The 24,927-nt window shown below is 46.9% G+C and overlaps 1 protein-coding gene across 7 annotated transcripts in view; it reads left to right on the top strand.

Moving 5' to 3' along the window:
- The window catches only part of fam133b (family with sequence similarity 133 member B), a 106,993-nt gene that overhangs the window by 67,223 nt on the left and 14,843 nt on the right, over window positions 1-24,927 (top strand). For 5 of the 7 annotated variants that reach the window (XR_005942623.1, XM_041184265.1, XM_041184264.1 and 2 more), the window contains one exon: window positions 20,753-20,893. Coding sequence is in view for 6 of the 7 variants with exons in the window: in XM_041184265.1 (XP_041040199.1) it covers window positions 20,753-20,893 (141 nt within the window). In the remaining variant the exon portion in view is untranslated. Of the gene's footprint in view, window positions 1-6,483; window positions 6,924-20,752; window positions 20,894-24,927 lie in introns of those variants that run through there. The other 2 variants (XM_041184268.1, XM_041184270.1) reach the window with 2 other exon arrangements.

Below are 24,927 nucleotides of genomic sequence, written 5' to 3'. Positions count from 1 at the left end.
CTGACCTGGCTTGTTGATGGAACATGAAGATTTAGCCTTTTCATTGGCGATTTTAATTCTTCTCACAAAGGTTCAGATAAGGCTGCAATAAGTACTCTAATGCATAAGGTAATGATGATTGGACAAGTCGCATCAAATTTATTAGTGCTTCATGCTCAGTAAAGGGATGTCATAAGCATAACTTTTAAAATAGAAACAGTACGCAGTGTGGAATCTTCTGGAACTGACTTTTCTTTTCAAATGGACAATGACAGACTACAGTACATGGCCACCAAGGGTCACCTGACTCTCGGTCTATGGATGCAAAAACTGCCACACTGCCTCGAAAGGGCAGAAGGTCACATTCCAGGTCACTACCCATCTCCTGAAACCACCCACAAGGTAGTTCCTGGTTTGAATGGGTTGTTCTGAAACCAAGGACTGAATTTTGCCCTCATTGGGTGAGCATGGTGGGCGGACACGGAAGCGGCCGCGAAACTGACCATCGCCTGCAATCGGGCCCTGACTGCAATTTCACGCTTGCGGGCCAATTAAGGCCCACCCAGCATGAAACGCAGCTCCGTACTGGTCTGGAAGGGCTGGGCGGGGGACAGGGCCTGTTGGCCGCCGGGTTCAATGGTGACCCGGCAGCCAGTTAAAAAATGGCCCAGGCAGCCCCTGGATGGCTTCCACAGAAGGACGTCTGTTCTGCAGGCTCAATACCAAAGTTATGAGGTCGAGTGTGGCTGGACACAGCAGGCGGGAGGACAGGTCATGTGGCACTCGGCCTCCTGCTTTTCTGATGCGTGCCTCGCCATCCTGCAGGAGGAGGTGACAGCGAGGAGGGACACCCTTGTCCCCAGGGATGGGAGGTGAAGGCCACTGCACCTCACCAGGAGGGCATGGGAGGAGGTGGCAGCCCAGCAGAGCAGCCATGATGTGGTTCGGCGCACATGGATGCAATGCTGGAAGTGCTTCAATGACTTGCTGTGCTCAGGAAGGGTGAGTGCCATGTTGGCAAGGGTCAGTGTGCAGATGTGTTAAGGTGTGGCCCCCCCCCACCAACCCCGTGGACCTCAGGAGTGTTAGAGTCAGAGTGCCAACCATCAATCACACCGGAGCTGGCCAAGGGGTCAAGCCCTGGCTGCTCGGACCAAGTGCCTTGTGGCTCGAGGTCCATGACTCAGGTGTGCGCTGCAAGGTGTCCCTCAACTGGGGTTGGTCAGGCTTCAATGGTGCTGCAGGTAGAGAGTGGACTAATCAATGCTGCTCTGTCCATTCAGGAGAAGACAAGCCATAAGCAAGCAGAGAGGTCATGGACAGGTAGAGGCCCACCCAACCTGCTGCTGCTGCTCCCCCGGTTCGAATATGATACCCTTGATCTGGAGGGCTAGCACACTCCCCATGCAACTGGGTGTGGAAAGGTGGGGTGCCAGGCGAAGGTAAGAGTGCAGTGCACAGAGGTGATACTCTTGCATTGTTCAACAATTCTAGTGCAGTCTCCTCATTGATATGAGCCTCGAACCTGGCATCCTCATTGACCGTTGGAAGACAATGGCACCATGATGCAGATCTCCGTTGTCTCACCAGTGTGCCTGGCATGCACAGTGACAGTGTGATGACTTTAACTAATGACATGTCCTTCTTCTCCCTTTTAGGCTCGCCAGCAGGCATCCCATCTGCAAACCCTGAAAGGTCACCCCTGACACCAGAGGACACCAGGCATCACTGTCACTTGCGTCACACCCGCCGTCTGAAGCAAGCACCAGCGCAGATACCAGCACCTCGGGGCACATTAGAACAGTGGCTGGTATCTCGGTGCACATTGGTGAGGGAACTTCACACTTGCTTGAGGTGCAGGCGGAGGCAAAGAGTGCCCAGGGCGCCGGTAGTCGGAGGACTGCTGGGGATCAGGACGATGCTCAGTCGAAGGTTGATGATGAGCCTCTGGAGTCGTCCATTAGGCGGCAGATGCTGGATATTATGCAAGATGTGCTGGAGCATCTGGCGGAGATCCATGAGAGCTGCGTGTCATGGTCTCCGCGTTGGAGCGTGAGGACTGCATTGACCATAATGAGCGTGCGCACTGCCTCCTCCCTTGAGAGAGTGGCAACTCTCATGGAGAGGCAGCCCCAGGGGTTCCTGGGGTTGCACTCAGACCTGTACGCCCTCACACAGGTAATGACTTCGGGTGGTCAGTGTCCGTGCCGGAGATGGTTGAGGCACCCAGTATCCCAGCTAAGTGCCCAACAATCAATGGTCAGCAAGGATGTCCACAGCAACCTCATGTTGGCGCTTGAGCTGCCTGTCATCTCTGCGGGCTCCTCTCAGGATGCTCTGGATGATGGCAGCAGCTCTTCCACCCCTCCACCAGTGACCATGCCATCTGATGAGGCTGCAGTGACTAGGGAGATGCCAGCCATGGCACTGGTCGCTCTTTCCCAGGCAAGGCCAGCATGAGCTCTACTGGTCAAAGGACGACTGTCAAGGTCAACAAGACAGCAGGGTCAGCAGCCATCTCCGATGTTGGTGCCAGCGAGGGGGGAGCACTTAAACGTAGCACTTGCAAGATTAAGTTAAAGGCACCATGAGCATAAGAGGGACAGGTCATGGGTGATTTTATGTCAATTTATGTTTAGTTAATGTATACTGGCCTAGGACTTAAGACCAGAGAGGTTGATGTAAGTAGTCTGCACATGTTAAAAATGATATAAATCTGGTTTTGTCATCATGGTCTGAATATGCTTCACCTTTTTATTTCATTGGTGTGGGGAACGCCAGAATGTAATGCTGGACGTTCGTGACTCTGAACTTTGTTGCACAGGCACTGAGGGTTCTTTGTGTTCAAATGAAAGGATCATTTCAGACATCTAAGATGGAGGCGGCAGCCCTGGCATGTGGGTGAAGCTGATCTTTGGTAGCCTAGCTGAAGGAGCATTGGATCAAGGGGTACCAGATGTCCCTGCCTCCCTGGAGGTTACCGAGGTCTGGCTCTCTGCCCTCAGTGCTCTCCTCACCGTGCTCCTCTTCTGACTCACTACTGGACTCAACACCTGTGGCCTGTGCGGCTGATCCTCTTCCTCCAGTGGGTCCCCTCTTGCCAGTGCCAGTTTGTGAGAGCGCAGCATGCAACCATGATCAGTGACACTTGCTTTCGGGGTATTGTTGTGCTCCCACTGAATGGTCCTGGCATCGGAGGTGCATCTTGGGAAGACTTATGGTCCACTCTACCATTGCCCTTGTGGAGCCATGATTCATATTGTAATGCTTCTTTGTCTCTGTTCCTGGTGGCAGGGAGGCATCATGAACCACCACTTCAACGGATAACCCTTGGCACCCAGCAGCCATCCATCCAGTCCAGCTAGAGCACTGAAGATCCTCGGCACCTGGGAGTGTCTGAGGATGTTGGCGTCATGGAGCTGCCTGGGTACCTTGCACAAACTTGTAGAATCTGCATCCTGTGGTCACACACTATCTGCACGTTCATGGAGTGGAAGCCCTTCCTGTTGACGAAGGTACCGGGCTCACCTGCTGGCACCTTGATGGCCACATGTGTACAGTCTATAGCACCCTGGGCACGGGGGAAGCCAGCAATCGCTGCAAAGCTTCAGGTTCGCTCAGCCTGGTTGGCTGCGTCCATACGGTAAAGAATAAAGGTCAGTACCTGCCTGAACAGAGCTTCTGTTACCAGCTTGATGCAACTGTGGACAGCTGATTGGGAAAATCCACACACATCCCCCACTGAGCCCTGGAAAGAGCCGGAGGCAAAGAAGTTGAGGGCCAATGTGACCTTCAGAGCCACTGGCAGAGGGTGTCCAGCCACACAGTCGGATCTGATCTCAGGCCCAATCATCTGGCAAATGGAAGTGATCTCCCTTGAGAGGTGGAGCCTCCTTCAGCATTGCACCTCAGACATATTGAGGTAGCTGCATCGCCACCTGTACACCCTAGCAGCAGGATAGTGGCATCTTCTGTGGCCCCTACCGCCTCAGACAACCTGCTGGCCCTGTGCCCCTTGTGCCTGCACCTCTCCTCCCACAGGTCCCTCCCCTGGAAGCTGCATAGAGACACGTGGCCTCCTCTCCCTTCTGCCCCTCTCTTCCTCCTCAGAGGAGGTGCCCCCAGCAGAGCCCACAACCCCATTACCAGGGTAAGGGAAGGTTGCCTGATACCTTGAAGCGACCACACTGTCTGGATCCTCGGGGGACCTGGCAGACAGCAAGGAGTCCTTGGAGGCTTGGAAATGCTAAGAATAAAGCCTTCGACAAAAATGAGGCTGCCATATACCAATAAGCAACTAGCTGCAAACTATCTCCAAAACTCTTCACTACTCACTGGCAATGCTGCTGACCCTTTTTAACCCACCCTTGGATGAGGTTTGAGGAAATATCGGCTGGCTGCCTGCCTTCTTTACCCATGCGTCTAGCAGAAAAATCACACGGGCAATGAAAAATCTCAGGCAATTGTATTAAGGGCTTTAAGTGACCAGTTACTTAATGACAGGCACTGCTCCAGGCACCTGTGTGCACCCACTGAGCGAAAGATCACAAGAGTGTGTGATGATGTCATCGCGCACTATTTTATTCTCATTCGGGTTGGGTGCGTGCCCATCCGACGAGAGAAAGATTCTGCCCCAAGACAGTGATTGTCTCAAGATGAATATCTGCAAATAATAATCTAGGTTGCGGCTAATCTACTTAAGCTCAACACAACACTTGGAAGTGAGCTGTGGGAAACTGCATGATAAGGCAGCCATGTTGGTTCCCCTATTTAAATTTTTAAGTGCTGTCTGCGCAATAAACACAAAACTGCAGAAACAGCAGTAACAGAAGGGCAGCAACACCTATGCCTTAAGAACTGGAAATAGTAATATCTTAAGGTCTTCAAGCCTATTCCTTTTCAAGTCCACCAATACAGCAAACTGACCTTCTGGTAACGAGAGCACAAGTAACTAGCTGCATGACTTGCAGGAAGTCCATACCTTCGAGAGAAACATGCAATGGCTCTGGTATAAAACTTTGGCTATTGAATCCACCTAGACTACACTTCAGGAATGAAAAACCTTTTCTTCAACAGTCCTGCATCTTGTGTTTTCCAAGAGGAGCCAATCACGTGAATTACAAACTATTCTTTTGTTTATAACTTGTAAAAGTGCACTATTCTCTTTAACTGCCTTTTCCTTTCATGTGTGTATGTGTGCGAGTGGATAAGTGAGTGATTTTCGGGGTGAACACATCAAGAAATAGTCCTCTTTATTTATACCCATGAGAAGCTTGCTACTAGTTATTTAAATAGTCCATACACTCAGGGATTAAGAAACATACACATCTTCTTCTTAAAATACACACTGATTACAGACAGTAAGAGAAAGGGTTTCAGTTCTCTCTCATTCCTGTCTATAATGGAACTCATTGGTGTAAGTTGGTGTAAATTGGCTAAACTACAGCATTTGATCTGCAACCATTTGTTCTTATTCATTAGTTTTGCCACACACATCTAGGGTGCCCGAATTTGGAAAGGGACTGTATCCTAGAGGGGAAGGGTTTGCTTTCCATATTAGGCAAACAGAAACGCTGCCTGGGTTTGGTTGTTTGGCTTAAGTACCTTCTTAAACACTTCACAGATATCTGGAATAACTGTGATAGTTATGCCTTGTGACATGTTTCCTATTTCATAACTGTTTCTTCACTTTCCTGCTCCTATGGTTTCATTTCAGCTTTCTGGTTCATGATCATATTCTTCCCTGATAGTAACATGAATATGATTAATTGCCTCCCACTTTTAACATGATTTTCCTAATGTTAGGCAATCGTGATTATGTGATAACCCAGCATCGAACTAAAACTCCTTGCCTTGAGCTTTTAAAGTTGGAATTGACAAAAGTATTAACCTGAAGGCAAAATACTGCAGGTGCTGGAGATCTGAAATAAAAACAGAAAGTGCTAAAAAAAACCTCAGCGGGTCTGGCAGCATCTGTGGAGAGAGAAACAGAGTTAACATTTTGAGCTAAACATGACTCTTCTTTGGAACTAGTTTTGAAGAAGCGTGATATTGGACTCGAAACTTTATCTCCACTTCTCTTTTCGCAGATGCTGCCAGACCTGCTGAACTTTTACAGCACTTTCTGCAAACGTATATACCAAGCCAATGAGTATATCATGAGGAAAGATTGGCCCATCTCATTGGTGTAAAGTCCTCAAAATTTCTAAAATCTTAAATTTCTTACGAAGCATTGAGATAAATCTATCTTAAAAGCAATGCAGCCCTCCATTTTTAAGGACAAGTAATAAATCAGAGAGAAAAAATGAACAGATCATAAAAATTTTTGAATTCATTCATCAGCAAAATGTAGTTTTCCCCTATCCCAATGGCCTTCATGGTACTCCCACAGGGAAGCCTTCAAACCATCCAAAAATAGTAAAGAATTAATTTAATTGTCCCTTTTTAATTGCTTGAGGTGATGCAAAGTCAGCTCATGATTGAAACATTGTTCCTCTCTTGCAGATTGTTCCACATCAGCCAGTTCACATGCAACTATTGCAACAGCCAAATGGGTTCTCATCTTTTGAAACTTGTTAACTGCAATCAGTACTATACTAGTATCTGGCAAGATTTCAGCAAAATAAAGGCTTCAGTGAATAGCGAAAAGAGCTGACCTGGGATTTGATTCTCTAAGTTCAGAGACAGCACACTCGGGGAGCTTTGCTGAGGAGTTTGCAGGCCCGCCCATGATCTTCTGTCCATTTAAATGAATTTGTGCGGTTGCTGGGTTTGTCGTTTCATAAACATTGGCCGGGATGTTCTGTGTCCGGCAGCGTCAGGCATGCTCAGTGGTGTGAGCGGACAATATGGCGTGATCAGTGTCACGACGGCATGAAACCAGTTTGCGATCGTCCACTCAGCCCGCCGATGGCGGCCATATTTCCCACTATCGGACATTGAAAACCTCATTGTAATACATCTGCATAGCATTATTAGTACTGGCTGCCGGAATTGTACCCATCGCGGATCGTCCACCCATGTCAGTGGGAAAGCACGCCGACTTGTTTCACAACAGCACTTAAAAGGCATGCACGTGGCGGGCTGCATATTGAGGGGAACTGGGAGATGAGTACACAGTGAGGTTGCGCAGGGCTCACCAGGATCGCCTATTGGACTTCAAGCTTGAGGCATGTTGAGAGGGGGCGGGGGCACAAGGGCAGCACTGCGGTTGAGGTGACTTGTTGGGAGTATGGTGCTAGGGCTGCCCTATGTTGAATGTAGTGCACAAGCACCAGTGGGGTGGGGGGGGGTTGCTGGTGGGTAGGGTGGGTGAAGGAAGTGGCCATGCATTAGGGAAACCTGTACAAAGCGACCTTTCCCCTGCAACTGAGGAATTCAGGCACAGCCACATTGATATGTTTGGAGTCAGGCTTCTAGCTCATCTGCCCACTCAAGCAACGCAAAGGCATGAAAGTGCCACCAAGTGTTCCAGAGCTTTTCACCCCTCAGGCACAGGCTGCAAATTAAGAGTGGCTTAGTGGACTGCAGAACAGTTGGACAACTGCACACATTGTACAATCTCCCCGCTAAAGCTGGTCATGGAGCAGTCACTGCTGGAGATGCTCACAGACCCTTGCAATATCAGCATCTCAGTTTGGACCAGCCTCCCACATGGTTCAACCTAACAGTGCAGCCTTACAGTGTGGGTTAGGAGAATGCCTGTGCCTGAGCTGAGAGCACAGCAAGCAGTCCAGTGGGCAAAGCTGTCACCAATGAGTTGGATGGAGTAGGGTGGAGGTGGGAGGGGTTTCGAGCAGCCAAGCAGCGCACTAAACTCTGGCCATCCAAGTGGTGGCTAGCACTCTCCTGGATGTGTTAAGGGACCTTCACACTTAACCAGGACAGGTTCTTAGTACATCCAGGCTGACCCACATGTCTCTCTCTTTCATCCTGCAGGAGGAGCACATCAGGATCATGGAGCCTGGTGAACTAGCTATATGCCTCATGGCTTATATGCTTTCTCGATGGGGGAGAGAGCGATGGAGGCTCCTGGCTGCGCAGATGGAGGAGCAGCACCCTCAGGGAGAAGGGGCAGCTTGGGCTTTCCCACATGCCACAGAAGAGCCACAGCGAGCCGTCACAAGTCAATGCCTAGTGATTCCCAGAGTCTATAGACGCCTCCTTTCATTCCTGCCGATGACCGAGAACCAGTGTCTCTGAAGACTGTGCATGTCTAGGAAACTGGTCGGTCACATCTGTCACCTACTGCAGGATCTGATGTCATGGGGACATGGGGGCATTCACTGCCAGTGGCTTTGAAAGTGACTGTGGTGCTCAATTTCTATGCCATGGCTCCTTTCAGGGCTCCACAGGTGACTTCTGTGGGATATCACAAGCCTCTGCCCACAAAGTGCCTGGACCGATCTGGTGGAGCCCTACAATAAAGTCCACAGAGAGTGTCACGCATCATCTTTGTCTGCTGCACCCTTTACAACCTGGCGCGGCAACGGGGAAAGAATCTGGCTGAGGAGGAGACGGAGGAGCTGGAGGTCTCCTCCGATGAGGAGGACGCCGATGGGGATGAGGATGAGGAGGTCCTTGAAGGAGACGATGATGATGATAAAGCCCCCGCACTAGCTAGACGAGGCAGGTGCATTCAGGACGCTCTCATAGCTGCTAGATTTGTGGAGGATGATGACAACATGCCGTGAGGAGACCCCATAGATCCTCACATTGCGTCTGTAAATGTTTGAATCCAGTCTGATTTATGGCAGTGCACATACCCTCTGTGAGAACGCTCCTGTCATGGAGATGCAGTGGAGGCCCTAATAGTCACTCGATTCCAGGAAGGTGATGACCACATGCAGTGAGGACACTCCATAGATCTTCATATAGCCTCTGAGAATGTCTGACTCCTGTCTGGCCGAGGGCAGCTCGCTTGTGCTCCGTGATCCGGGTCATATCATAGAGACGCAGCCATGAAACTTTCAAAGCATCTGATCCTTGCCTTCAGTACCTGAGCCCTTCAGGAGCTGGAGCACAGTATCCGTGGTCACAGATGCTGAAGAGATGGTGGAATGGTGGGGGGGGCGTCCACCTTAAAAGGTGCTGACAGCACAGACAGAGAATGAGAGAACTCTGTGGAGCCTGCCCACTACATTCTGGCAGCAATGACCAGCACCACCGAGGTGCAGGCATCAGTAATGTTTCCAGGGAGTGTGAGGCTGGACCATCACTGTGGTCTGAAGGCTGCACAGAGCACAGGGTAGAGGCCCTGGACTGAGACACCTGCCTTTATCTTGTGTAGATTCACTTAGCAGAACTGTTAGAAAGCATGCTTCAGAATCGCCGGTTCTATGTTGAACTAGGTGGGAAGCGCAGCAGGTGGCATATTCAGAAGAATGGTCTTCCTCAGGGAAGCGTGCTTGCACTGCTGCTGTACAACATCTACATGAATGACCAACCTATAGACGGTGTCACACGCAGTTTTATATATGCTGATGACCTATGTGTCACTGCCCAACCACTGATTTTAACACCGTGGAGAAAACACTTTCTGAGGCCTTGGAGGGACTAATATCCTACTATGAAGAAAACCACCTTCGCGCAAACCCATCAAAGATGCAAGTTTGTGCATTCCACCTCAGGAGTTGTCCATCTAGCAGATGCTAGATGTCTAGCACGATATGCAGGAGGATCTGGCGGAGATCCATGAGGGTCTGTGTGCCATGGTCTCTTTGTGGAGGAGTCCATGCGGAGTGTGAGCACTGCATTGACCATAATGCTCGAGCGCACTGCCTCCTCCATTGAGAGAGTGGTGACTGTCATGGAGAGGCTGTTCCAGAGACAGAATCAGGGGTTCCTGGGGTTACGTTTGGACCTGCAAGCCCTCACACTGGCACTGACCTCAGGTGGCCAGTACCAGTGTGGGAGATGAATGAGGCACCGGTATCCCAGCTTGGTGCCCATTCATCAATGGTGAGCAGGGAGATCCAGAGCGACCTTATGTTGGCGCATGATCTGCCTGTTGTCTCTGTGGGTTCCTCTCATGGCGCTCCAGATGATGGCAGCAGCTCCTCTGCCCCTCCGCCAGTAACCGTGGCATCTGATGAGGCTGTGGTGACAGGGAAGATTCCAGCGCTAGCACTGGCCGTTCCCTCCCAGGCGGGGCCAGCACGGGCTCCACTGGCCAGAGGATGACTGTCAAGGCCATCAAGACCAACGAGACAGCAGGCTGTCTCCAATGCCGGAGCCAGCGAGGGGGAGCAGTTAGATGTAGCACTCACATGTGTAAGTTAAAAGCACCATGAGCACAAGAGGGACAAGTCATGGGTGTTTTTATGTTCTTTTTGTCAATTTTGTGTATACTGGTCCGATGTTGAATACCAGAAATGTTTCTGTTAAGATTATTGAACTGTCAGAATGACATAAATTATGTTTTTGTCCCCATGGCCTGAGTATGCTTCACCTTTTTATTTCATTGGTGTGGGGGCGTCAGAACGTAATGCTGGACGTAGGTGCCTCTGAACTTTGTTGCACAGGCATTGAGTGTTCTTTATGCACAAATGAAAGGGTCATTTCAGACATCCTGGATGGAGGAGGCAGCCCTGACATGAGGTGGAAGCAGATCTTTGGTAACTTAACTGAAGGAGCATTGGATCAAGGCTTCCCTGGTGTCTCAGCCTCCCTGCAGGTTACCGAGTTCTGGCTCCATACCCTCAGTATTCTCCTCACCGGGCTCCTCTTCGGACTCACTACTGGACTCATCATCTGTGGCCTGTGCAGCTGCATCAAGATCCTCTTCCTCCATTGGCTGCCTCCTTGCCAGTGTCAGATTGTGGAGAGTGCAGCATGCAACCACTATCAGTGACACCTTGGGGGTAATGTAGTGCTCCCAGGCATCGGAAGTGCATCTTGAGGAGGCTTATAGTCCTCACTACCACCGCCCTTGTGGATGCATGATTCGTATTGTAACACTGATCTGCCTCTGTTCTTGGATGGCGGAGAGATGTCACTAACCACCTTTTCAAAGGATAGCTCTTGTCACCCAGCAGCCATCCATCCAGCCGGGCTGAAGCACTGAAGAACCCCGGCACCTGGGAGTGTCTCAGGATGTAAGCGTCATGAGAGCTGCCTGGGCACTTTGCACAGATTTGCAGAATCAGCATCCTGTGGTCACACACTATCTGCACATTCATGGAGTGGAATCTCTTACTGTTGACAAAGGCACCCGGCTGACCCACTGACACCTTGATGGCCACATGTATGCAGGCGATGGCACCCTGGATGTGGGGGAACTCAGCAATTGCTGCAAAGCCACTGGCTCACTCAGTCTGGCTGGCCTCGACGATATGGTAAAGAATAAAGGTCAGTACCCGCCTGAACAGAGCTTCTGTCACCAGCCTGATGCAGCTGTGGACAGCTGATTGAGAGACTCCACACAGATTCCCCGCTGACCCCTTTAAAGAGCCAGAGGCATAAAAGTTGAGGGCCACTGTAACCTTCAGAGCCACTGGCATTGGGTGTCCACCCACACAGTCGGAGCTGATCTGAGGCCCAATCACCTGGCATGGAGGTGACGGTCTCCCTTGAGAGGCAGAGACTCCTTTGGCATTGCATCTCAGATATATTGAGGTAGCTGCATCACCGCCTGTAAACCCTGGCAGCAGGATAGTGGCATCTTCTGTGGCCCCCTCCATCTTGGATTACCTGCTGGCCCTGCGTCCCTTGTGCCAGCGCCTCTCCTCCCACAGGTCCCTTCCCTGGAAGCTGCATTGGGACACCTGGCCTCCTCTCCCATCTGCCCCACTCTTCCTCCTCAGAGGAGGTGCCATCAGCAGAGACCACAATCCCTATTACCAGGGTAAGGGAAGGCTGTCTGATACCTGGAAGGGTCCACACGGTCTGAATCCTCCGAGGGTCTTGCAGGCACCAATAAGTCCTGTAATGAAACCTGGAAATGCTAAGAATGAAGCCCCAAACAGAGACGAGGCTGCCGAGTACCAAGAAGCAACCAGCAGCAAACTATCTCCAAGACTCATCACAACTCACACTGACAATGCTGCTGACTCTTTTTATCCTGCCCTTGGATGAGGTTTGTGAAAATGTCAGCTGCCTGCCTGCCTGTTTTGCCCGTGTGAAATACAGCCCGAGTGCACGATGACATCGGCATGCTCGGCCAACATCATTGCACACCATTTTGCCAGCAATTGGTTCGGGCTCACGCCCACCCGCAGGATGAAAAATTCTGCCTAAAGATTTTAAAAACTGGGAAAAAGTGCCCACGCATCAGAATCGGAATGTATGGATGATGAAAATTCTGTGCAAACATTTCCATATATTTTTAAAATTAATATTGGAAATCTCATCCTGCCCTTAGATGAGGTTTCCTGAAGAATGCAATGGCCGCCTGGTCGATTCGCCCGCCCGCCTGTTGGACTGGCAGCAAAAAGTCCCAGTTAATTGCACCATTAATGAGCTTAATAGCCCTCTTAATTGTTGGTGGGCACGTTTCTGAGTTTAGCACATGCCCATTGACCAAAATATTGCGCGAGTGCGCAATGATGTCAGGAGGCTCACCTGATGTCATCGCGCTATTTTATGCTCGCACATGTTGGTCGCATGCCAAGCGAAAAATTCTGCCTAGGGAGCTGTGGACTGCACACATGTCACCATAAGGGCTACTGCTCATCAGCCAAATGTCTTTATTAATAGAAAATCATTCCACTAACTGAATGTCCATTTGGTGTTTGACCACAACAAGATGTTCCTGCATGGATGTGCATGATACTCTGACACAATTATACTCTGGATTTTGCAGCTGCCACAGCTTTTCTGGAACCCCACCACAGGTCCATGGTTGGCTTCTAGAAGACAAAGGTTATCCCTTAAGGGGGTGGCTGATGACCCCTTTTAGGTGGCCACAGGCAGAGCCCAAAAGGTAGCACAATAGCAGCCAAAAGCAGAACTGCAACACCATTGAACAGGCCATTGATGTTTTGAAGATGCACTTCCGATGCCTTGACCACTCTGGAGGATCACTGCAGTACTCCTCTGCAAGGGTCTTCAGAATAGTCATGGTGTGCTGCATGTTATAAAATATGGCTCAGCGGATGGGCCTACAAACTAAGGGGACAGAGCTGATCCTACAGTTATCCCCTCCACTGAGGAGGAAGATAATGAGGAAGATGGAAATGGTGGAGAGGAGGCCCCTGTCCAAGGCAATGGCAAAGACATGGAGGAGGAGGGCAGCAATAGGAGCCCACCTGAGGGCAGGTCCATATATCCATGGCTGATTCCTTACAGAGGGGGGTAATCACCAGAAGCTTCTTAATATAGAGTAGATGCTCTTAGGTGAATAGTATATGTAACTCATTCATCACCCAGTCCCCAGTGAGCAGCTTCCACATAATTGATCTTTAACATGGAAGCCACACATCTTCAGGGAGATGCCCATCCCCAACAAGAGAGAAAACCAACAGCACACACTCAAATTCAGTGCCATCAACATGGCAGAAATCATGAAGATCATAACCCATGGCCTCAATGTCATCCACAGATACATCTTGAGAAGTACTTCACAATCTGGACCACGCATATTTATGTTAGAGGCTGTCAAAGACACGGAGAAAACTTCATCTTATCCCTAGTCAGACCATGCCCACTGTGCCAAGAAGATGAGTAGGAAGTATGACATAAGACACACAACCCGAAGATGTGATTATATGGGCCAACAGAACTGAAGTGACTACACATTGTGTAGGGCGATGCCATACATGTGCTCGTCACCCTTTCAACTACTTTCCACATTATCCATCCACCACCAGCACCCAGTGTGAGCAGTGTGCAACATCTACAACATGCAGTGCTGCAAAACACCTAAGCTCCCTGTGAACCTGTGGCCTCTACTATCTAAAAGACAGGCTTCAGTTGTAGGAGAGATACCACACAAGCATGCTTCCCTGGAGCGTACATAGCATCTTGACATTCGGGGAATCCACTTTAGTTTCTGTATAACAATCACATGTGGATGACTGCCTTCAACACAGCACACATGTTTGTTGTGCACAAGATAAACTGGGTTTGTTCATTAAGTCTGATCACTGACTCTTCCTCAAAAACAACTATTGATGGACAAGGAATGCTGAAAGGAGTCTCTCAGTTTGCAACACTTGGTATACTACTATCTTCTCTGAAGGCCTGGATAAGAAACCAGCTTTTCACTGCCAGGCATGCGGGTATATCCTAGCTCCTCATGGCATCAATGAGAGATGGACTTCTAGCTGCAGTCTCCAATGCCAAATGTAAGAACCTCATGCTTTCTGTTAACATCCTAATTGACAAAAAGTGTACAAAAATATTCCTTGCACCAGATATGTATAGTTACAAAGTAATTAATTGTGATCTTAACAAGGTGCTATTACATAAAAACACAGTAAAGCCATCATTGGTTGAGCTGCAACACTGCCCTGCATTTGTGAACACTCCTATGCATAACTGTTTGAGTTCTGTTATCTTTACCACCACCCCACCCACCCTACCCCAGCAAGGGTAAATCTCCCTTTTGAACTTATTGCTAGATTAAAACTTTAATTAAGAGAAATTCTAAAATATCATAAAAGCTTAATCACCAAACTAAATAGCAATTGGTCCTAAGATAATTAATCTTTCTCCCAGGAGTTCCTAAGAAACATACACTGTATATTTATAACAGACTTGAATTTCTTAAAGCACACCTCAATCAGAACTTAGAATCTTATAATTAAGAATTCTAGAATATTTATGTTTAGAGTTCATGAGTTTTACAGAATGAGACTACAACCTGTTTAATAAGTACTATAATTATTTATTTTAAGTACATATATCTTAGATTGCATTGAAATATTGGTTTGAATACTACAAAGTGTAAATACAAACTATAAAAATTCCTCTATGAATGCCGACTTCAATTCTCAAACCCAGTTAAAAATAAAAAAAAATGATTAAGATATCCAAACAAGCCCATAAAACAGTTTATACTTACAATCCAAGGTATTAAGCGTAGCTTATTTTGCTACCTTTATCTCAAGTCTTTTTTTTCAGGGGGATTGGTTTTGATCTCCACCTGTAAGATCTGAGACCCTTGCAAACTTCCTGTCTGATCCTTTATTTACGAAGTTTGCTCAATATAAAGAAAATCTGTCGGTTTGAGAATGAGGTTGCATTGTCTGGCTGTATATAAAGCATCTTTGTTTCACTGAGGACCTTGAGAATCAACATGTTTTTCGTAATGCAGCTGTACACTTCAGGCATAGATCTCTGTCTGGAAAAGCATAGCCTGGTTTAAGGTGTTTTCCGGTGTTTCTTGCACTTTGATTCAGCTTGCTTGATACAGGCGGAGTCCTATTATGCTTCCCCTGGATATGAGTTAACTTTAAATCCTATTGGCTAACAATGCCACTTCCTAAATCAATCACTCACATTTTGCCATCGCAACCAAAGGAACACTTTATAAGAGTGTTTTTCGGTCTGGTGTCTCAGCAAAGATTGGCTAACACAGTAAGTAACACATGTTTTTTTGAATTTCAGTTTGACTGCAAGAGTTCTGCAAATTTAAGTAGATAATATGCTGAGAATCAGCTCACATGAAATGAAAATTGAAATGCTGAAGTTATATACAGTTATTTAGTAAATTGCACCAATTTTATACTGTTAGTTCTACACCAGGTAAAAAGATAATGGTTTTATATTAAATTGGTGAAAAGTAAAATTTTGAAAGTTGGATGTTTGAAATGAAAACAGTGCTTGTGTGTTTTATTTCAGAACAATTAAACAGTGATCCTAAATAGAAGTTCTAGCATTTTTTTTCCTGTCTCTGAACAAGGTCAATTAGGGATGGGCAATAAATGTTAGCCTAGCCAGCCACACCCACATCCCATAATCGAAAAAAAAATGCTGTTGTTGATATTAGCCGATGAATGCTAACAACATTCATATGGCATTTCTCTGTCCTTCATTTGTCAGATCTCATTCTTGGGTCAGCGGTAGTGCTCTCAACTCATGAGTCAATCTATTGCAGAGATTTCAGCATATAACCTAGGGCCAGGATATTGAGGTCGGTGAGCAGGGGACGAGACCCACTTGCCGACGTGTAAAATGACGCAGGATGACGCCAGGTGGAACTCCATGTCATTTCAATTTTCAGGTCGGTGGGGGTGCAGCCAAATCAGCTGTGCACCCACTGACCTGTCAATGGCCTAATTGAGGCCATTTAAAAACTAATTCAACTAGTTACCTAACCTTAAGGTTGGCGGGCAGGCCAGGAGTCCTGGCGGGCTTCAGAAAAAGCATGAAATCTCATCCATGGGTGGGATGAGGTTTCATGTAGGTTTTTAAAAATGTAATAAAAGTTTAATTAAAAGTGATGGACATGTCCCAACTCATGTGACAGTGTCACATGAGGGGACATGTCAGGGAAATTTTATTTCTCTACATTTACCATTTTTAAATTTGGCAGCGATCTCCCTGAAGCAGCACTTAGCCTCAAGGAGATGAATGCGCTCTTTCGCATGCATGCGTGAAAGAGCGCTCTCCAGGCTGAGGCAATCCCCCTCCCGCCTGCACTGGACGTCACGCTGGCTGGGCTTTAATTGGCCTGCCCACGTAAAACGAGGCAGGCCCCCGAATGGGGGCACCGATTGGAGGCTCCTGAACTTCCCCCCCGACGGGGGAAAAATTCTGCCCTGGGTTTATATTTCTGTGCAGTATTTTGAATGCTACACTATTGGAAGGGATGCCAGGCAAGAAGCAGGATCGGAAGGTTAAGTCACTCCAGTTATTTTAGCTGCCCCTTTTCTCAGTTTCTGCTATGTGAAGGCACTTAAAATAGTGGCCACCACCTTCCAGATGTTATGTGAAAAGACGCCCCATCCACCCTCTCAGGTGGATGTAAAAGATTCCGTGGCATATTTTGAAGATGAGAGTAGAGCTCTCCCAGTGTCCCAGCATCCTTTAACCAATACCACTAAATAACAGGTTATCTGGTAATTATCTCATTGTTGTTGTACTTTGCTATATATGAGTTGGCTGCTGTGTTTCCTACATTGCAATAGTGACTGCAGTCCAAAAGTATTTTATTCATTGTAAACCTATTCCTGCCATCTGGTCATGAAGGCCTATATATAAACTCAAGTTATATCTCATTTGAGTTGAGGTATTGATCCATTCATATGAAATGTATTAATACCTGCACTCAAAAAGCAAAAGAATAGCACAAAATACACACTGGAGCTGTTGATGCAATCATTGTATGGTGTTGCTGGGAGTGCTGTACATTAGGGCATAAATGCTGACATTTTAATGTAAGGGCAACTAATTTAAACTCTTCCAAATACAGAGCACTAACTTCATTCATCAAACTGGTCCATATCTGCACCTATCAAATGGGGATAAGGGTATGAATCATTTGCCTGTAGATTCTGTTTAATGTCTTATATTGGGTTGTTTATGGACTGCCACATTTTATCCTTCCTGCCACATTCTGATCTCTCTGCCCTCTGCATACAACATTTGCCAATTCTATTGAAAAATGTACAGCCTTCTACAGGTTGAAGATCCAAGCAAGCAATGCATCTATTACCCGCTCAATGCAAATGTGAGTTGTTGGATTGAACTGAGTTGTTTGGAAGGGACTAGTAGATTTTTAAAAATAAATTCAAGACAGCAGTCACTCAGTCCTCAATGTCTTCATGGTTTGGTTCCAGGAGGCTGCAACCATTTTATTTGTGTATTAATGGGGATGATCACCCAATCATCTGCCATAACTTAAGAGGATGATTGAGAAGTTCAAAATGACTCTCATGCCAATGTCCCCAAACATGTTGAAGTAGATCTCCTTAGCTAATCTACGTGGCAGGTAGGGTTAGGGTAGTTATATCTTAAATTCCTAAGATGTAAACATGCTTGCCTCCACCTCCCATCCTTAGAATCAGCCAAAAGAATTTGACGCACAGTGGAAGACCCATGAGTAATATTAAGTCTCTCACCCATTGAACTGCTGTTGCCAGATATCAATTAGGTTAAACAGTGTTATGGTAATGGTTCATGCAGAGATGAAACAAAAAAATACATACTGATGAAGCACTGCATTAAGTGTGAGTTAAAATAGTTGATTGCCTAAGAGACCTCACTGAGAGATCTCCTGGTGGCATGCCTTGCATCTGTATCAGCCCTCCTGGTACTGCTGCTTCCAAGGATATTTACCAGCGCTTGTTCAGGGATGTTTGATGGCTCAAATGTGCTTTCAACTTGAGAGCTAGCTGACTACTATGGCAATGCTTTTGGGTAGTCTGAAGCCTTCAATGGAGTTTGTATGTGCTCCAAGGCAGTCAGCTCTGTGCTCCTTAGGTCTTGCATGGACATAAGACATTAGTGTTAAGCCAGCAATCTGCATTTAAAGAAACTTTATTGCAGTTCTTAAGATTTGAAGTCTCAGGCAGGGATTTCTGGTCAGCAAATTCTTGGTTGTTCCTTAACCAAGCTGTGTGACTCATCCTTTGCTTCCTTTTCAATGTTGCTTTTTACGTTCTGTGTTGTTAAGATATGCTGATAGTGATGCAAGGCTCTGCACTGTATGGATTTGCTTGCAGACACCAGCAGTGGCTAGATTCTGTTCTTCAATTCTGCAGCAAGCGGAAGTAGACAAAGACCTCAGATTCTCTGGTGTTTTTCCAGTCATTTGCTAGAACTTTAGGAGAAGTTACCAAGAGAAATTACATAAACAGCTATATGCATCCATGCTGATACTCAACTTCAACATACTACCTTTAAGCATAGGTTTGACTTGATGATAAACTGTGATATTATTGATATTCAGGCCTGACGGTGCAACAAATTGAAGGTACACATTCCTATGTAATGTCCCTTTAAGAATTATTACTGCGCACACACATTTTATATTGTTTATGAGACAGCAGTTTGGTAAAGCTGAGTTATTTAAAAGTCCCTGAGGAAAACTTTAAATGACTGTCATAACCTATATTTTTAAGTGGTATGTTTGAGATGCAGCTCTAAATTCAGGAATCAAACCACCAGTTCTCAAAAGGTTTTATATTAAACTAAATGAAACATTTTATTAAGTTAGAACACGTTAAACACATACATATTGCTACAAGTTACTACAAGCATAACTTTTAACAAATTCCCAGACTAATCTCCGCTAAAGCAACAGCAACCCATAGAATTTTAAGCAGACACCAGGCAAAGCATTTTAACCTTGCAAATTCAAAATGAGTTTCATTTCACTTTGATTCCTTGCAGACACAGTGGTAGGCTTACAAGGCTTTGATGTTACATTGCCTCTGCCCTGCACACACAAAACTGCTGTCTGTTATATCCAGCACATCTTATTGAATGTAAATTTTCATTGTATCCCCAGCCCCTTTGAACTCCACCTCTTCTAAGAACAAAACCCCTGTCATTGTACCAATTTTATTAATAATATAAACATTGATTGGTGTCTGCTTGCTAGGTGCCAGATTTCACTCGCCTTCATGAATGCCCTATTCAACAAAATGCAAATGTACCATACCTCTCTTACGGGCAGAATTTTCTACCTGGCGGGCGGGTGGTCCCGACAAATCTCCAGCGGGCCGAGAGCTGATCTCTGCCAGAGAAGCGGGCCCCGCCACCATTTTATGTGGGCGGGCTAATTAAGGCCCGTCCAGTGTGACTTCCGGTGGGAAGCACTTTGCACTTCCTGTGCGGGCGGGGGAATTCCCTAAAAGTGAGAGTGTGCTTTTTTGCGCATGTGCAAGAAAGAGCACACATCTCCCTGAGGCTAAGTGCAGCCTCAGGGAGATCACTTACACTTTTAAAAATATGAAAAATAGCATAAAAAATTCCCTAACATGTCTCCCTCATGTGACAATGTCACATGAGATGGGACATGTTCATAATTTACATTATAACTTTATTAAACTTTTTAAGACCTAACATGAAACCTCATCCCACCGGTGGATGAGGTTTCATGTTTTATCTATTAGCAGCCAGGGCTCCTGGCCTGCCCGCCAACTTAAAGTTGGATGGGCTGGTCCTTTTATTGTTTAAATGACCCTGTCAATGGCCTCAATTGGTCATTGACAGGTCGGTGGGCCCCCAGCTGATTTTGCTGCGGGCCCGCCTTCCTGAAAATTTAAATGGACCGGGATGATGTCAGGGGTTCTGCCCAACATCATCCCACGTCATTTTACATGTCGGCGAGCGGGCCCCGCCCCCCTGCTCGCCAACTGCAAAATTCTGCCCTACATCTCAAAACTAGTCTCAATCAAAGCACCCAGACTAGCTGGCTTTAATCCAGTTAAGCCATACACAGACACACCCACAGACTAAAACTCCATTTTAAAAAATAATTTTCAATAACATTATATACATTAATAGCTTCATGACAATATGCACTTCCTAACTGTAACTATACCATACATCCTAAATGTGTCTGCATGTATAAAGATGTCCCTGCACAATACTTCTACTGTGTAAATTCTTCTCGCTAATTAACATCTTCCAAAATGAGAGAATTAACAAATTAGCAGAGAAATTTCTTGCATGTTTACTTGTAGCAAGTCTTTCTTTCTAACTTAAAACTTCTCAAGGGAAGATTGCCAAAATGAGCTACACCCCAAAATTATCTGAAATGTGCATGTTGTACAATTAATTCTTATTTACTTTGGAAACATCCAAATTCCATGAACAATATAACTCTAGAAGTTAAATTCTCTGAGGATGCCTCATACCTTGTGGTCTTTATTTCATTCAGATGTGGCCACTAATGATCGCTCTGCTGCTGGCAACCTTGGCTTCTGCTGCAGTGATGTGCCCAGATGGAAGTCCTTGCCCAGATCAATCAACATGTTGTAAGCTTGAATCTGGTAATTATGACTGCTGCCCAGTGGAAAAGGTATGGAATAAATATTAAATGGAAAAGGGTAATTTAATCATGTTTGGGTTGGGCATGACTCACTCTTGCTTACACAGACCATGCTTGGGTCTAATGGGGTGCTGTAGTCCTTGCCTCCTGCAGTTAAAAAAGGCAGATGGAGACCACCCACAGTCCCAACAACTGCCCCACAGCCATTTAATGTGAGGAGGTGTCTCGCTTCGGATGGAAACCCCATTTTTAATGGTCAGCAGTTTCATAGTCCCAGGTTGAGGGGTGTGAAGGGGTAGGAGGCCTGGGTTCGAGAGGCCGGGGAGAGGGTTAAACGGGGGAGATGATCTTGTGGGAAAGGTGCCTATAATGGGCCCAGGGGTCCACAAATGAGGATCCCCCCTTGCCTGACTCCAGTCTGCGTAGCTAAAGCTGCCAGGCTGCCTGACAGGCGTGGCCCTGCCCCATCCACAGGTATTATATCTATGGCAGCCACATGAGGCCCTTAAGTGGACAATTGATGGCCACTCAATGGGCTCAAGGGCAGGTGGGCCACCTGACTGTTCACCACTAATGGCGGTGGGGGCTGGGGTGGGCAGGTAGGTGGCAGGCATGGCACCCACTAGATTTTGTGCGATCCCACCTTCAACCTGCTGGCAAGGGAGTGTACATTCTTGCCCCATGAGTGTGACTTTACCAATCATCGTACCAATATAAGCTCATCAATGTCAAAGATCAGAGTTATGTCAGGAATGTGATTTCACAGAATGTGGCAGTCACTGACTCCACAAGTCAGACTTGTGCAACATGGTGAAATGTTGATGTGCAAAATTTGACCTATTTCAGTTTCATTCACCTTTGATTAAACTGATTAAACTCACTTGTTGAATAATGGTGTTCACTTTTGTTTGGTTCCTGACTGCCCGCTTCTACATTGTGGCCAACAGAAGCTATAAAGAATCAGTTTGTCAAGAATTTTTTACTTCACACCAGAAACTTTCCCCATCAAGCAGGAAAATGGATCTTGAACAAAAACATAAGTGGGTAAAATCTGAAATGACTGAAGAAAAATGCTCAATCCAGGGATCTGCAGGTTGCCTGTAGGAGAAATATAAGATCCTGTTCCTGGAGCTCTCACTGAGCTACATTGGAGCAGTTTGAGGTCAAGGAAAAGAGCTCAGACTGGGAATGGAACTGGGGAGACTTGAGAATTAAACACAAAACAAAAGTACTGGACAAATTGGTCACCTATTCTGCCTTTTTTCAGCTCTGTGGAGTGGATTGAGCTAGGAACACATGTTGGAAACAACTGAAAGGAAAAATCAGATGTTTTCTATAACAGGCTCCTGACTCACAATTGTGGGGGTAAAAAAACAGTAAAAAGTTGGAAATAAGAGTACTGGTCTGAACTGGCGTTCCATTTTAAGGTATACAAGACCAGTTCAGACCAGTACCCTTATTTCCCAGTTTTTACTGTTTTTCCTTCTATTTGGAATTACCCATTTTGCTATTTTTGTCTTCCAAATGCAACAAATATTTTAAAGACTTTTTTTAATATAGGTTGACTGCTACAGATAAATGCACAACCTGGGCACAATTTTATGCTCCCCTGCTGGCAGGTGTTAGGGAGGGACCGTGCACCTCAGACCCAGGCTCCTCTTTAAGCTGTGCTAGGCAGCACTGGGCTCTTCCCCTCAATTGGAGCACTGCCAGCCTCCATTATTAAATCCTCCTTTTTTGTGGACAAATTGATCTAACAGGCAAATTTAGTTTGATTGACTATAGTAGACCTCCCACTCAGCCAGAAAGCCACTGTCAAGATCTAGTGCAGTGTCTGCGCTACTCACCTTTCCCTGTTCCAGCCTTATAGCTGAGGCACGCCCTCAGATTATAGGTGCCTAAGAAGCCACCCTGAAATCCCAAGTCCATAGAGGATGGAAGAGGCTTGAGCCCAGCCATGCTATGGTCACCCTCACTGAAGGCACTTGGACGATGCCTGATTTGGATTAGAGATTATGTCTGCCTTGCACATTTTGGAATGACTAGATGCCCTTTGGCCCTTAACTGTGTCATTTGGGGAATTGTACTTTACAGGGTTTGATTTAGCATCTTGCAGGTATCCAGCAGTTTGTTCCCTAAATGGCTGGATGCCTCTTCCCTTCTTTCATTCATGACGTTTAAATGTTCAATTAGACTACTTCTAAGGTAAGCCCATTGACTGTTGCTTTCTTGTATAAAAGTGCACCATTACTTAGTGGTTCCAACTCTCAGTTCTCACAATAGTGTTCATGAGTTCTATAATCTCCATGTTGAGAATCTTAAGTATGAGGGTGCCCCCTGAAAGGGCCCCTGAATCCAGCCGTGTGCTTCTCCCACACTGCCTCAGACCCCTCCCATAGAGATTTGATTCCAATTTCATTTTTAAGCTGTGTCATTGATTTAGGGTCTCAAGATGATGGTGCTGCACTTCTCCTTCCAGGCCAGCTTTGGCCCTCCCACTGTCACCATTCACGTCCCTCCGATCATCTTAGAACCCTATGTGCAGTTGGACCTCCATCAGATAACTCTCCAGCCTCCCCCAGTAACCCTGGAGCCCATAGTTATTGTGGTGGACATTCCTGCCCTCCACCCTGAACTCATCATGGTGGATGTTCCTATGCCCCATGTGGACCTCACCCCTCCCCACCTTGATGTTGTGTGCATGCTCACTTAGAGATGATCTTCTCCCCCTCCAAACAAGAGCTTTGAATATCCCACCTTTTCCCCATTTACAGGTTACAAATGTCTCCCCTGACCATGATCATCCCATCTGCAGCCCAGTGCCAAGCCAGCCAGCCCCAAGACCACCGACTGAGACTATGACCATGCCCTGCACACCAAGCCGTGCTTGACCCTCATTGAGCACACAGGTCTTGCCCCTCCCTTGGTCAGAACCACAACATGAGTGCCATACATAGCCTTATAGCATGGCCCACAGAGTCCCAGGACTGCCTTTAATCTAAGCCCAACTATGATGTCCACAGAGCCCCAAGACTCAACTTTTTTGGCCTCCGTACTGGGTCAATGACTGTCTGTCTGTTACTAAGTGTGCCCCCACCCCCACCCCTGTTCCTTCAGGACTGACCACAACACCATTTCCCTCTCCCCCTCCATAAGTTGTTGTGCAAGCTTTAACCCATTCCCCCAGTAACCCTTGTACTAAACTAACCCCTCTGACTCTAGAGTCTGTGTTCATCCCTTTCCACTTGTGCCATATGAAACCCACCCATCCCCCTCCGTGTCTGTGGCACAGACTCTTCTATATTGGGCTATAGCTCCCCCATACCCAATCATCCCTCTGCCTTCCATCCTTCCCCACTCCCCCGAATCTCCTAGCCCCTATGCTGCCTTTTGTTGGTAGGGTGCAGCTCTCCCAGAGACCTGAGGCACACAGAGTGCAGTGCCCCCAGAGAAAAATGGCACCCATCGTGAGCAGCCCCACTAGGCACCCGAGGGGCCACTGCCATGTGTGTGCAATTGATCGCAGCCTGTACTCTAGGGAAGTCTGGGAGAAGTCTGAGATAGCTACAAACCCCAGAAATTCAGCAGCCTGGTTAGCTTCATCACATGTGAACTTCACATAATAACCCTTACTGTAGAGGGCACCTGTCATCTCCTTGGTACATTTATGTGTTGAGGACCGAGATGCTGCCTAAGTTCCCTGTGGATACCTGGAAAAATCCTCAAGCAAAGAAACTTGAGTGCAGGGGATGTTCTCCCAGTCCATGGTGCATTGGATCTTCCTGTAGAATGTGGTAAATATGATCCACCATCTCTTGACAACCTCAGATGTGTGTAGCATTGTTTTTCACTCATCTCCAGATAGGAAATTCATCTTTGGTAGATCCTTGGTTGCGTGAGTCGCCTTCATGGGATGGGTCTAACCTCTTCACCCCCTGGTTCTTGCTGGGGCTCCCCTGGACCATGGACCTCAAGCTGGGCCTCCTCTTGAAGCTGCGCTAGGCAGCACACACTCCCACACTGACTCAGACCCTTCCCGTGCACATTCTTTTCGGTTTCCATTT

This window comes from Carcharodon carcharias, chromosome 3 (assembly GCF_017639515.1).
Source record: "Carcharodon carcharias isolate sCarCar2 chromosome 3, sCarCar2.pri, whole genome shotgun sequence".
NCBI classification, from domain to species: Eukaryota; Metazoa; Chordata; class Chondrichthyes; order Lamniformes; family Lamnidae; genus Carcharodon; species Carcharodon carcharias.
The sequence above is the reverse complement of the archived record's forward strand: the minus strand, read 5'-3'. Positions and strand labels throughout refer to the sequence as shown.